This window comes from Heterodontus francisci, chromosome 26, assembly GCF_036365525.1.
Source record: "Heterodontus francisci isolate sHetFra1 chromosome 26, sHetFra1.hap1, whole genome shotgun sequence".
Classification (NCBI taxonomy): Eukaryota; Metazoa; Chordata; class Chondrichthyes; order Heterodontiformes; family Heterodontidae; genus Heterodontus; species Heterodontus francisci.
Genome location: NC_090396.1, coordinates 54,573,476 through 54,586,214, shown reverse-complemented (window position 1 = coordinate 54,586,214; position 12,739 = coordinate 54,573,476). Strand labels below are relative to the sequence as shown.

Below are 12,739 nucleotides of genomic sequence, written 5' to 3'. Positions count from 1 at the left end.
CATCCCTGGGTATGTCCTTTCCCAACAGCAGGACAGACCCAGCAGAGGTGGTGGCACAGTGGTATCCAGGCAGGAGGGAGTTGCCCTGGGAGTCGTCAACATCGGCTCCAGACTACATGAAGTCTCATGACATCAGGTCAAACATGGGCAAGGAAACTTCCTGCTGATTACCATCTACCGCCTCCCCAACCCCCCCCCCCCCGCCCCCCCTCAGCTGATGAATCAGTACTCCTCCATGTTGAACAGCAAGTGGAGGAAGCACTGAGGGTGGCAAGTGTGTAGAATGTTCCCCGGGTGGGGGACTTCAATGTCCATCACCAAGAGTGGCTCGGTAGCAGCATTACTGACCGAGCTGGCTGAGTCCTAAAGGACATAGCTGCGAGACTGGGTCTGTGGCAGGTGGTGAGGGAACCAACAAGAGGGAAAAACATACTTGACCTCATCCTCACCAATCTGCCTGCCACAGACGCATCTGTCCAAGACAGTATTGGGAGGAGTGGCCACCGCACAGTCCTTGTGGAGATAAAGTTCCATCTTCATATTGAGGATACCCTTCATGATGTCGTGCGGCACTACCACCATGCTAGATGGGATAGATTTCCAACAGATCTAGCAATGCAAAACTGGGCATCCATGAGGCGCTTTGGGTCATCAGCAGCAGCAGAATTGTACTCAACCACAATCTGTAACCTCATGGTCCAGTATATCCCCCACTCTACCATCACCAGCAAGCCGGGGGACCGATCCTGGTTCAATGAAGAGTGCAGGAGGGCATGTCAGAAGCAGCACCAGGCATACCTCAAAATGAGGTGTCAACCTGGTGAAGATACAACCCAGGACTACTTGCATGCCAAACTGCGTAAGCAGCATGCAATAGTGCTAAGCGATCCCATAACCAATAGATCAGATCTAAGCTCTGCGGTCCTGCCATATCCAGCCATGAATGGTGATGGACAATTAAACAACTAAATGGAGGAGGTGGCTCCACAAATATCCCTTTCCTCAGTGATGGGGGAGCCCAGCACATCAGTGCAAAAGATAAGGCTGAAACATTTGCAACAATCTTCAGCCAGAAGTGACGAGTTGATGATCCACCTCAGCCTCCTCCTGAAGTCCCCAGCATCACAGATGCCAGTCTTCAGCCAATTCGATTCACTCCACATGATATCAAGAAATGACTGAAGACACTGGATACTGCAAAGTCTATGGGCCCTGACAACATTCCGGCATACTGAAGACCTGTGCTCCACAACCTGCCATGCCCCTAGCCAAGCTCTTCCAGTACAGCTACAATACTGGCATCTACCCAGCAATGTGGAAAATTGCCCAGGTATGTCTCGTACACAAAAAGCAGGACAAGTCCAACCCGGCCAATTACCACTCCATCAGTCTACTCCCAACCTTCGGTAAAGTGATGGGAAGGTGTCGTAGACAGTGCGATCTAGCAGCACTTGCTTCGCAATAACCTGCTCACTGACACTCAGTTTGGGTTCCGCCAGGGCCACTCAGCTCCTGACCTCATTATAGCCTTGGTTCAAAGATGGACAAAAGAGCTGAACTCAAGAGGTGAGGTGAGAGTGACTGCCCTTGACATCAAGGCAGCATTTGACTGAGTGTGACATCAAGGAGCCCTAGCAAAACTGAAGTCAATGGGAATCAAGGGGAAAGATCTCCGCTGGTTGGAGTCATACCTAGCTCAAAGGAAGATGGTTGTGGTTGCTGGAGGTCAGTCGGTCTCTGTTCCAGGACATCTCTGCAGGACTTCCTCAGGGTTGTGTCCTAGGCCCAACCATCTACAGCTACTTCATCAATGACCTTCCTTCAATCATAAGGTCAGAAGTGGGGATGTTCGCTGATGATTGTGCAATGTTCAGCTCCATTCGCAACTCTTCCGATACTGAAGCAGTCCACGTAGACATGCAGCAAGACCTGGACAATATCCAGGCTTGGGCTGATAAGTGGCAAGTAACATTCACACCACACAAGTGCCAGGCAATGACCATCTCCAAAAAGAGAGAATCTAACCACCTTCCCTTGACATTCAATGGCATTACGATCGCTGAATCCCCCACTATCAACATCCTGGGGTTACCATTGACCAGAAACTGAACTGCAGTAGCTATATACATACCGTGGCTACAAGAGCAGGTCAGAAGCTAGGAATCCTGAGGTGAGTAACTCACCTCCTGACTCCCCAAAGCCTGTCCACCATCAACAAGGTACAAGTCATGAGTGTGATGGAATACTCTCCATTTGCCTGGATGGGTGTAGCTCCAACAACACTCAAGAAGTTCAACACCATCCAAAACAAAGCAGCCCGCTTGATTGGCACCCCATCTACAAACATTCACTCCCTCCACCACTGACACACAGCGGCAGCAGTGTGTACCATCTACAAGATGCACTGCAGCAATGCACCAAGGCTCCTTAGACAGCATCTTCCAAAACCACAGCCTCTACCAACTAGAAGGACAAGGGCAGCAGATTCATGGGAACACCACCACCTGCAAGTTCCCCTCCAAGCCACACACCATCCTGACTTGGAACTATATCACCCTTCCTTCACTGTCACTGGGTCAAAATCCTGGAACTCCCTTCCTAACAGCACTGTGGGTGTACCTATCCCACATGGACTACAGCGGTTCAAGAAGGCATCTCACCACCAACTTCTCAAGGGCAATTAGGAGTGTGCAATAAATGTTGGCCGAGCCAGCGACGCCCATATGCGAGGAACGAATAAAAAAAAGCACGTTACTGCTTCAAAGAACTCAAATAAATTGGTTAAACATGATTTCCCTTTCACAAAATCATGTTGACTCTGCCTGATTACTTTGAATTTTTCTAAGTGCCCTGCTATAACGTCTTTAATAATAGCTTCTAACATGTTCCCGAACACAGATGTTAAGCTAACTGGCTGGTAGTTTCCTGCTTTCTGTCTCCCTTTTTGCATAAAGGAGTTACATTCACTATTTTCCAACCTAATGGAACCTACCCTGAATCTGGTGCATTTCGGAAAATTAAAACTAACACATCAACTATTTCACTAGCCACTTCTTTTAAGACCCTAAGATGAAGTCCATCAGGACCTGGGGATTTGTCAGTCCGCAGATCCAACAATTTGCTCAGTACCGCTTCTCTGGTGATTGTAATTTTCTTAAGTACCTCCCTCCCTTCCATTTCCTGATTTACAGCTAGTCCTGAGATGTTACTTATATCCTCTATAGTGAAGACTGATGCAAAATACCTGTTCAATTCATCTGCCATCTCCTTATTATCCATTATTAATTCCCCAGACTCACTTTTTATAGGACCAAGGCTCACTTTGTTAACTCTTTTCTTTTTTAAATATCTATAGAAACTCTTACTTTGTTTTCTATATTTCTAACTTGCTTTCTCTTGTACTCTAATTTTTCCCTCCTTATTAATCTTTTAGTCATTCTTTTTTTTTAATATTCTGTCCAATCTTCTAACCTGCCACCCATCTTTGTGCAATTATATGATTTTTCTTTAAGTTTGATACTATCTTTAACTTTCTTAGTTAACCACGGATGGTGGGTTGTCTGCTTGGAATTTTTCTTTCTCATTGGAATGTATCTATTCTGTGTATTCTGAAATATCCCCTTAAATGTCTGCCTCTGCATCTCTGTTGACCTAACCTACTTTGCCAGTTCAGTCTAGCTAGCTCTGCTTTCATGCCCTCATATATGCCCTTGTTTAAGTTTAAAATACTAGTCTTGGACCCATTCTTCTCTCCCTCAAACTGAAGGTAAAATTCAATCATATTATGATCGCAACTACCTAGGGGCGCCTTCACTCCACAGTATTTTGCTTTTGTAATAGATTTAGACAGAGGTCTTTGTCCAGCTGTTTGTCATTCATTGAGGATTAAAGATAAATGCTTGCATTTTAAAGAGGTTTATTTTTCCAACACACAATAAGCCTCTCCTTCAAACAGTGCCAGTAGTGTAGTGCCAATTTTAGAAGTACACGGACTTTTCTTCATGGACAAGGTTTATTTTCCAGTGAGGGGCCAGCAGCGTGACCAGCTGAAACATTGTGTCACTCCTCATTTCTGGCAGTCCTCATTATTTCACATTGGATTTTTGATACATGCAGATATATTTTATGAAGTGTATGCTACTTCATGATTTGCAAAAACACTTCCTATAATGGAAACGCAAAATAGATTTCCTGATGGCTCAGTCAGAGTATCTTGTGAGTAGCTAAACTGTACAGATCAGCAAGCTCCCAGCCCCCACCAGCATCCGTCCTCTACTAGCCAGCCAGTTACCATCCCCACCAAGAACTAGCAACCAGCTAACCAGCTACCATTATTTCTCAACCACCAGCAGAAAGAATTGTGTGGGGTCTCTCACTCTTAGAAGGCAGTGGGATTATCAAGAGAGCCAGCAGGTAAAGAATTATCCCTGGAAGAGTTATCAAAGAGGGATGGTGACAGAATCAGCAGCAGGAACATGGAAAATCTCAAGGGAGCAGCAGCAACAGTGTGTGACTTCTGTATGAATTAAGAATTTTGCAGTAAAAACTGACAGTGCCTCCTATGCCTCTCCTACTCCCAATTCATGCTTCTGTCCCACCTCTGCAGCTCCCCAGTTATAAATTTGGCTGGTTTTAATTAATATCCACACTGCAGAGTTTGTTGCTTCCATAGCAGGGAGCAATTGTGTTAAGTTCGTGATTGAGACAAGCATTAGCTTTCAGAGCAGCTAAAAAGGGAGCATAGCTCGCTTCCAACGATTTTAAGTGCTTATATGCCAAAACCTATGTAACCTCTTGACTCCACCCCAGTATTTCTCATGTTCTTTATCACAGCTACTGAGCTAGTCACATATTAGTGCTTACAGCAAATGTGTGCTGTACCTGTAATAATTGCAGGAATAAGTGGAATGAGGTTAAATGGGCCCATTGTTTTTTTAACTAAAGAAAGGAACTTGTACTTCTATAGCACCTTTCACAATGTCAAGACGTCCCAAAGTGCTTTACAACTAATGAAGTACTTTTGAATTATAGTCACCATGCTAATGTTGAGAGATGCAGCAGCTAACTTACACTTTTGGATGAAGGGACTGAAGGTATGGTTGCTAAATTTGCTGATGACACAAAGATAGGTAGGAAAGTAAGTTGTAAAGAGGACATAAGGAGGCTACAAAGGGATATAGATAGGTTAAGTGAGTGGGCAAAGATCTGGCAAATGGAGTATAATGTGGGAAAATGTGAAATTGTCCATTTCGGCAGGAAAAAGAAGCGTATAATCTAAATGGTGAGAGATTGCAGAGCTCTGAAGTACAGATGGATCTGGCTGTCCTAGTGCATGAATCGCAAAAGGTTAGAATGCAGGTACAGCAAGTAATAGGTAAAGCTAATTGAATGTTATCATTTATTGCAAGGGGAATTGAATACAAAAGTAGGGAGGTTATTCGACAGTTAAACAGGGCATTGGTGAGACCACATCTGGAGTACTTTGTACAGTATTATTCAAAGGATGTAAGTGCAGTTGGAAGCAGTTCAGAGGTTTACTAGACTAATACCTGGAATGGGTGAGTTGTCTTTTGAGGAAAGATCGGACAGGCTAAGCTTGTATCCTTGGAGTTTAAAAGAGGAGGAGGTGACTTGATTGAAACATATAAGATCCTAAGGGGTCTTGACAGGGTGGATGTGGAAAGGATGTTTCCCCTTTGTGGCAGAATCTAGAACTAGGGGTCAATGTTCAAAAATAAGGGGTTGCCTATTTCAGACAGAGATAAGAAGAAATTTTTTTCTCTCAGAGCATTGTGAGTCTTTGGAACTCTCTTCCTGAAAAGGCAGTGGAAGCAGAGTCTTTGAATATTTTTAAGGCAGAAGTGGATAGATTCTTGAAAAGCAAAGGGGTGAAAGGCTACTGGGGTCGGCAGGAATGTGGAGTTGAGGTTACAGTCAGATCAGCTATGATCTTGTTGAATGGTGGAGCAAGCTCGAGGATTGTGTGGCCTACTCCTGCTCCTAGTTCGTATGTTTGTATGCTCACAAAGGTCCCACAAACGACAATAAGATAAATGACCAATATATCAGAGTGAGACAGGAACCAGATGTGAGTGATTGGCTTTCAGAGCTCTGCATCCACAATAGGGGTAAAAATTTATCGTTTATAAAATGTCAGAATGATCAAAGCAAGGTAGTATAGTTTCAAGAAATGTTTTACCTTAATTTCCTTTAATCAGGACGACTCCCAGCCTTAAAAGATAAAAGGCAGGAGAACAGTTCAGTTGAAGAAAGGAGTTGGAGAGAATGGAATTGAGAGAGAGAAGGTATCAGCTGGAAAGTAATCCCCTTTATGGTTTTATTCATCGCTGCACTTAAAGGCCCAGCTGCCATCGTGGATAAGCCTCACTTGTTTTAAGCTCGAGTCTATAGGTCTAATTGACCTGTCGGTTCATCCAATCTCTACCCCTGATCATCAGGAGATGGGTCGGACAAGAAATGCTGGCGGACATTCAGACATTGGTGGCCGTAGTAGAGCAACATGTGGCAGCATAGGAACTGGGTCATGATCGAGGAGACGATCCTTCCACACCCCATGGCCCCCTCCTAGCCCGAAGACACAAAGAGATCCCAGTAAAACATTATGAGGGAAGTGGGATGTTGAAGTGAAGAGTTATTGTAACCTCTGATACCAATGTTAAAAATGTTATATGTGTTAAGGTGTTATTGTTGTGATGGGTTAGGGCATATCGCAAGACAAAGTTTTCACATTGGGGAACCTATGGACTGTAGTCTGACAAACCAGAATCCAGCCCGTGGGAAGGATTATTTGATTAGCATCGTCCAAACCATGAGCCATGTGGGGGCTTCCCATTGTTTCTTTAAATCCCATAAAGTTAAACTACAAACAGGACACTGTGCTGACTGATTCCATTCTGTCATGACCTTGTTAACTGTCAATCTGTTCTGACATTCCCAGTTACTCATGGGTCCACATTGTGTGCGCGGAGAAGCACGATATTACCCCACTACTATAGTAACATCAGAGTAGGATGAGAAAAGTCAGTCAATTCCTGCAAGTTTAGTTTCTGAGCTCCTTCAAGCAGGAATCCTTGGTAGGGATCTTCTGGAATTTGAAGTCCTTTTTAAAAACTAGGCTGCGAATAGATCTGTGTTGGACATGGACACAAATGAGGAGTTTGCTCAAAATTTTCCCTTTATGGACCCGAAACTATTTCAGGGGATTGGACAGAAACAAAAAAATATAAAAGGGGAGCAGAGGCAGAATCAGGCTCAAAAGAGCTAAAGAACAGATCCCCAGGTAGGAAATCAACTTGAGACCCTTCCACTAGTAGAACATCTCTGTCAGACAGAGGGAGAAGATTCCCAATAGGACCACTTTGGGATAAGGCAAGACTCCCTAGAGGAGTTTTGCCACGAGTATTACAGATTTCAAACAGGAACAGGGTAGTTACCTGGCTTTGAATAACGTGAATACCAAAGTGGCATTAGTCAATAGATACATAGTAGAAGATAAATTAAAAAGGGCTGAGCCTTACTATTAAATTGAGAAAGATTTGTTGTAAAGGGTGACCAGTGAATACAAAGTAGAGGTAGAATAACTATTGGTTCCAGAACTCTTTCAGTGGTTAGTATCAGATCAGGCCCATAAACACTTGCTTGGCAGTCAGCAAAAAGGAGAAAGTCTTAGTGATGTTTTTGGCCAAGGTTTTTGAAGAGATTCTACTGTATTGTAATACCTGCCTAGAATGTCAACTGGCAGGATCTAAACATCATCTCCATGCTCTGTCAGTCCCACTACCCATAATTAACGCGAACTTTGAAAGCCTTGCTCAGGAATTGGTGGGGCCAACGGATACCAGTATATTCTAGTGATAATTGATTATGCAACCAGGTATCCAGAGGTTACTTCCTTACGGAACATGGCATCAAAAAACATTGCCAATGAACTGCCCAGGGTATTTTCCAGGGATAGCAGTTCTAAAGATATTCTGACAGATCAGTAAACTCCATTTGTATCGAAACTAATGGAAGACCTATCTGCATCATTAAAGATTCAGGATCTATGAATCTTGGCACATCATTCCTAGACCAATGGATTGGTAGAGCTGTTTAACAAAAATGTAAAAGTTACCTCAACTTCGCAGAGGCTAGAACATGGGAGGCCAGCCAGGAGTGTGATGGAATAATCAAGTCTAGAACTATCAAAGGCATGGTGTGGGTTTCTGCAGCGGATAAGCTACGACAAGGGTGGACAGGTGATGTTATAGAGGTTGAAACAGGCGGTCTTAGTGATTGCGCAGATGTACAATAGGAAGATCATCTCAGCATCAAATACGACACCACTTTTGGCAACAGTCTGGTTCAGCCTCAGACATCTGCCAGGGAGAAGGATGGAGTTGGGGGAAGAGAAAGAAGTTTGCGACGGGGGACTGAAGACAATTGGCTTCCATCTTCCTAATATTTTGTTGGAGGAAATTTCTGCTCATCCAGTACTGGCTGTCAGCCAAGCAATCTGATGGCTTAGACAGAATGAAGGGTCAAGAGAGGTGGAGGTGAGGCAGAAGTTACTATCTTGCTCATCACTGGACTTAAAGACCCAATTGCAGTCAGAGAATAAACCTCACTTGTTTTAAGATCCAGTCTATGTATCTAATTGACCATTGGTTCTGGGCCTGCTTCAGCTTGTTACACAAGATTTTATTTTAGTGATGTTAGTAGAGGAATAAATATTGATCAGTACACCAATAGAACAGCGCTGCTCTTTTTCATAGTGTCATGGAATATTTGATGCCAACTTGACAGGACAGAAGTGGCTTGGATTTAAGTATCATCTTCAAGACAACACCTAGCAGTCCCTCAAAACTGCACTTGAGTGTTAAACTAGATTATATGCCAAGTCTCTAGAGTGGACTTGAACACACATGTTTCTAACTGACAGTGAGAGCACAACAACAAAGACAAGACTGACACTGAACTAGTGGGTCGCCAGTGTCATCACTCGTGGTGAGCTCAGAAAGGTAATAAACCAAATCAGGAGAAGACATCAAAGCCACATCAGCAGGAGGGAGCAGGTATGCAGCCTCTGAAGGGAAAACATGTGTGGACTCAGGATGGGCAGATAGTAGGAGGCAACACAGAGAAAATGTGAAGAGCTGGTGGGTGGCAGTTTGTACACTGGAAGTCTTGTGGCGAGATCAGGAACCAAAGACCTGGGGGTAGAGAAAAGAGGCAGGGGCAAAAGCCCGGAAAGTGAGAAAGGTCAAGAATTGGAAGCCTGGGAGAAGCAAGAAAGATCAGGAGCCTTGGTGCAGGGCCACTGAGAAAGGTCAGGAGCTGAAGACTTCAGACCAGTCTGTGGACCTAACCTGCAAAGGAAATTGCATAAAAGGTACGCAAAAATATTAACTGCTACACCTGTTGGAGTTCTAGTCACTAAGAAGAGAGAAAATGGGCAATGCAGAAACTGATTCCAATCGTGAATAAATGCCTGGTGTAACCAACTCTTGGTTGTAGAATAGAGAACACAGATATACGATCATTTGAAAGTTGCCCATGAGAACAGAAAGATGTATTTCAAAATAAGACTGCAGGAGGGAACAAATCTTTTGCCTTTACCCAATTTCAGTATCAGCCTTTATATGACTAGTCTAACTACCATTTCCAGAAGTGAGCTTAAACTTGTCAATAGAAGTGTTATTTTATTTAGAGATACAGCACTGAAACAGGCCCTTAGGCCCATCGAGTCTGTGCCGACCAACAATCACCCATTTATACTAACCCTACAGTAATCCCATATTCCCTAACACCTCCCTACACTAGGGGCAATTTACAACAGACAATTTACCGATCACCTGCAAGTCTTTGGATGTGGGAGGAAACCGGAGCACCCAGCGAAAACCCACGCTGACACAGGGAGAACTTGCAAACTCAGCACAGGCAGTACCCAGAATCGAACCCGGGTCCCTGGAGCTGTGAGGCTGCGGTGCTAACCACTGCGCCACTGTGCCGCCCCTCCTGGATAGAGGGTCTTATAAGAGTTTTTATTTAATTACAGTTTTTGGAGTCAGACACTATTTTATATTGCATTTTCCCCATGGACTTGTTGCTTTTTAATAATGTACAGTCATTTTCACATTGTCTTCACGTATTTTCTTGTTTGTCAGATACACAGAAATAGGATCACGGATCCCTTATAGTTTCTTACCATTTTCAGTTAGATTATAAGGTATTCGTAAAAGCCGTGGAGCAACTTCTACAATCAAACTATCCCTTTTCCCCACAGCATAGTAATAACTAAAGGCCGCTCCTTTGATGTCAGGTGGCACAACCAAGTGGCTTTGCACAAGATATCCAATTTTGTTGCGATCCCTAGATGACAAGGAGAGAATTATATAAACTAGACAAAATAATAAACACCTTGTATATCTGACTTGGTGGCACACTGTCACTTGCCATTCACCTTGAGTTTTATGTTCATGCTACACTAAATAAACCCTACAATTTAAATTCCATTGACTTACTGAAGATATTCCTAAACCAAATCAGCCCAGAGCGCATCAGTTCAGTGACTCCTCGCAGAATAAGATTAACAAGTCAGAATAATGGCTCCATGACATGCTACACTTGTATCTGATCAAGCAAGATTCCTTTTGACCTACACCGAGCAGAACCATCTCACTGATTAAATTGGCCTGACATTGGTCGCCTTATCTTTTGACCAGATTAAACCAAGCAATATTGTTACTTATTTACCAATGGTAGTTACAGCTGACTGTGAACTACCACTACTCTGCTCAGATAATGCATGTTAACTAAAACACCAATTAAGACAATTGTCAAGGAGCTGTGAGTTTGACTAAAATAGATAAATATTGGCCCATGAAAATCCCATACAATATTAAATAGACAGGTAAGAGATGCTTCACTTGAAATTTAGATAATACACTATGCCTAACCAATTCAATTTTAAGAATCCAACAAACTAGAGAACATTGTTGTATATAATATATTTATGTTGCACCTTACCGGATAGAAATGCAATCAAGTATTCTGCTTTCATTTTCAAAACACAAAAGCAATTGGTCATATTTTTGATTAAAGTGAACTTCCACTGGAATTATAGCATGGATATAAATAGTGAACATGTGTGATGCAGGTGGATTGCAACAAGCTGCTGGTTGGCTGTAATAAAGAGAAACAAAAATAAAATCAGTTAACAACTGAAAATAAACAGTACAGTTCTGTTTAGAAGCCACACAGTCACATCAAGTGGGTTCACTAAAATTTGAGTTTATAATCTAGGCTAATTTAACCGTGTCAGGGTGTTGCTAAACCATTAAACATTAAACCAAGCTCCTGCCCACCTACTAATTATAATGTTAAAGATTAATTATGTGATATAATAGAGGAGCAGAGAGCTCTCCCTGTCCTGGTCGCTATTCTGAACTCAACCAAAAAAACAGATGAATTGGACATCAATTTAATTGGCGTTTGTAAGATTTTACAGTAAGCAAAGCTGCTGCCACGTTTGCTTACACAAGTTTAGTCAGTGTACTTTAAGCTGAAAGAAGACAGAGGGTGGTGGTTGATGGTAAATGTTCATCCTGGAGTTTAGTTACTAGTGGTGTACCGCAAGGTTCTGTTTTGGGGCCACTGCTGTTTGTCATTTTTATAAACGACCTAGATGAGGGTGTAGAAGGGTGGGTTAGTAAATTTGCGGATGACACGAAGGTCGGTGGAGTTGTGGATAGTGTCGAAGGGTGTTGTAGGGTACAGAGGGACATAGATAGGCTGCAGAGCTGGGCTGAGAGATGGCAAATGGAGTTTAATGCGGAAAAGTGCGAGGTGATTCACTTTGGAAGGAGTAACAGCAATGCAGAGTACTGGGCTAATGGGAAGATTCTTGGTAGTGTAGATGAGCAGAGAGATCTTGGTGTCCAGGTACATAAATCCCTGAAAGTTGCTACCCAGGTTAATAGGGCTGTTAAGAAGGCATATGGTGTGTTAGCTTTTATTAGTAGGGGGATCAAGTTTCGGAGCCACGAGGTCATGATGCAGCTGTACAAAACTCTGGTGAGACCGCACCTTGAGTATTGCGTGCAGTTCTGGTCACCGCATTATAGGAAGGATGTGGAAGCTTTGGAAAGGGTGCAGAGGAGATTTACTAGGATGTTGCCTGGTATGGAGGGAAGGTCTTACGAGGAAAGGCTGAGGGACTTGGGGTTGTTTTCGTTAGAGAGAAGGAGGAGGAGAGGTGACTTAATAGAGACATACAAGATAATCAGCGGGTTAGATAGGGTGGATAGTGAGAGTCTTTTTCCTCGGATGATGATGGCAAACACGAGGGGACATAGCTTTAAGTTGAGGGGTGAAAGATATAGGACAGATGTCAGAGGTAGTTTCTTTACGCAGAGAGTAGTAGGGGCGTGGAACGCACTGCCTGCAACAGTCGTAGACTCGCCAACTTTAAGGGCATTTAAGTGGTCATTGGATAGACATATGGATGAAAATGGAATAGTGTAGGTCAGATGGTCGGCGCAACATCGAGGGCCGAATGGCCTGTACTGCGCTGTAATGTTCTAATTCTAATTCTAATTCTAATTCATTGTGTGTGAAGGACTGTCAGACCTTTGAGAAATGAGATGAGGCACAATTTAAATGCAAATTTTTACTTTTTTCGTTTAGAAATTGACTTTGTTCAGAGTTCCTGAACTTTGAAATTTAATAACACGATTAA

The 12,739-nt window shown here is 43.2% G+C and overlaps 1 protein-coding gene across 5 annotated transcripts in view; it reads right to left on the bottom strand.

Moving 5' to 3' along the window:
* Window positions 1-12,739, bottom strand: part of LOC137384369 (E3 ubiquitin-protein ligase rnf213-alpha-like) — a 164,380-nt gene that overhangs the window by 112,578 nt on the left and 39,063 nt on the right. For all 5 annotated transcript variants that reach the window (XM_068058308.1, XM_068058310.1, XM_068058311.1 and 2 more), the window contains 2 exons: window positions 11,029-11,184; window positions 10,208-10,371 (listed from right to left, as the gene is read on the bottom strand). In XM_068058308.1, the coding sequence (XP_067914409.1) occupies window positions 10,208-10,371; window positions 11,029-11,184 (320 nt within the window). The remainder of the gene's footprint in view (window positions 1-10,207; window positions 10,372-11,028; window positions 11,185-12,739) is intronic.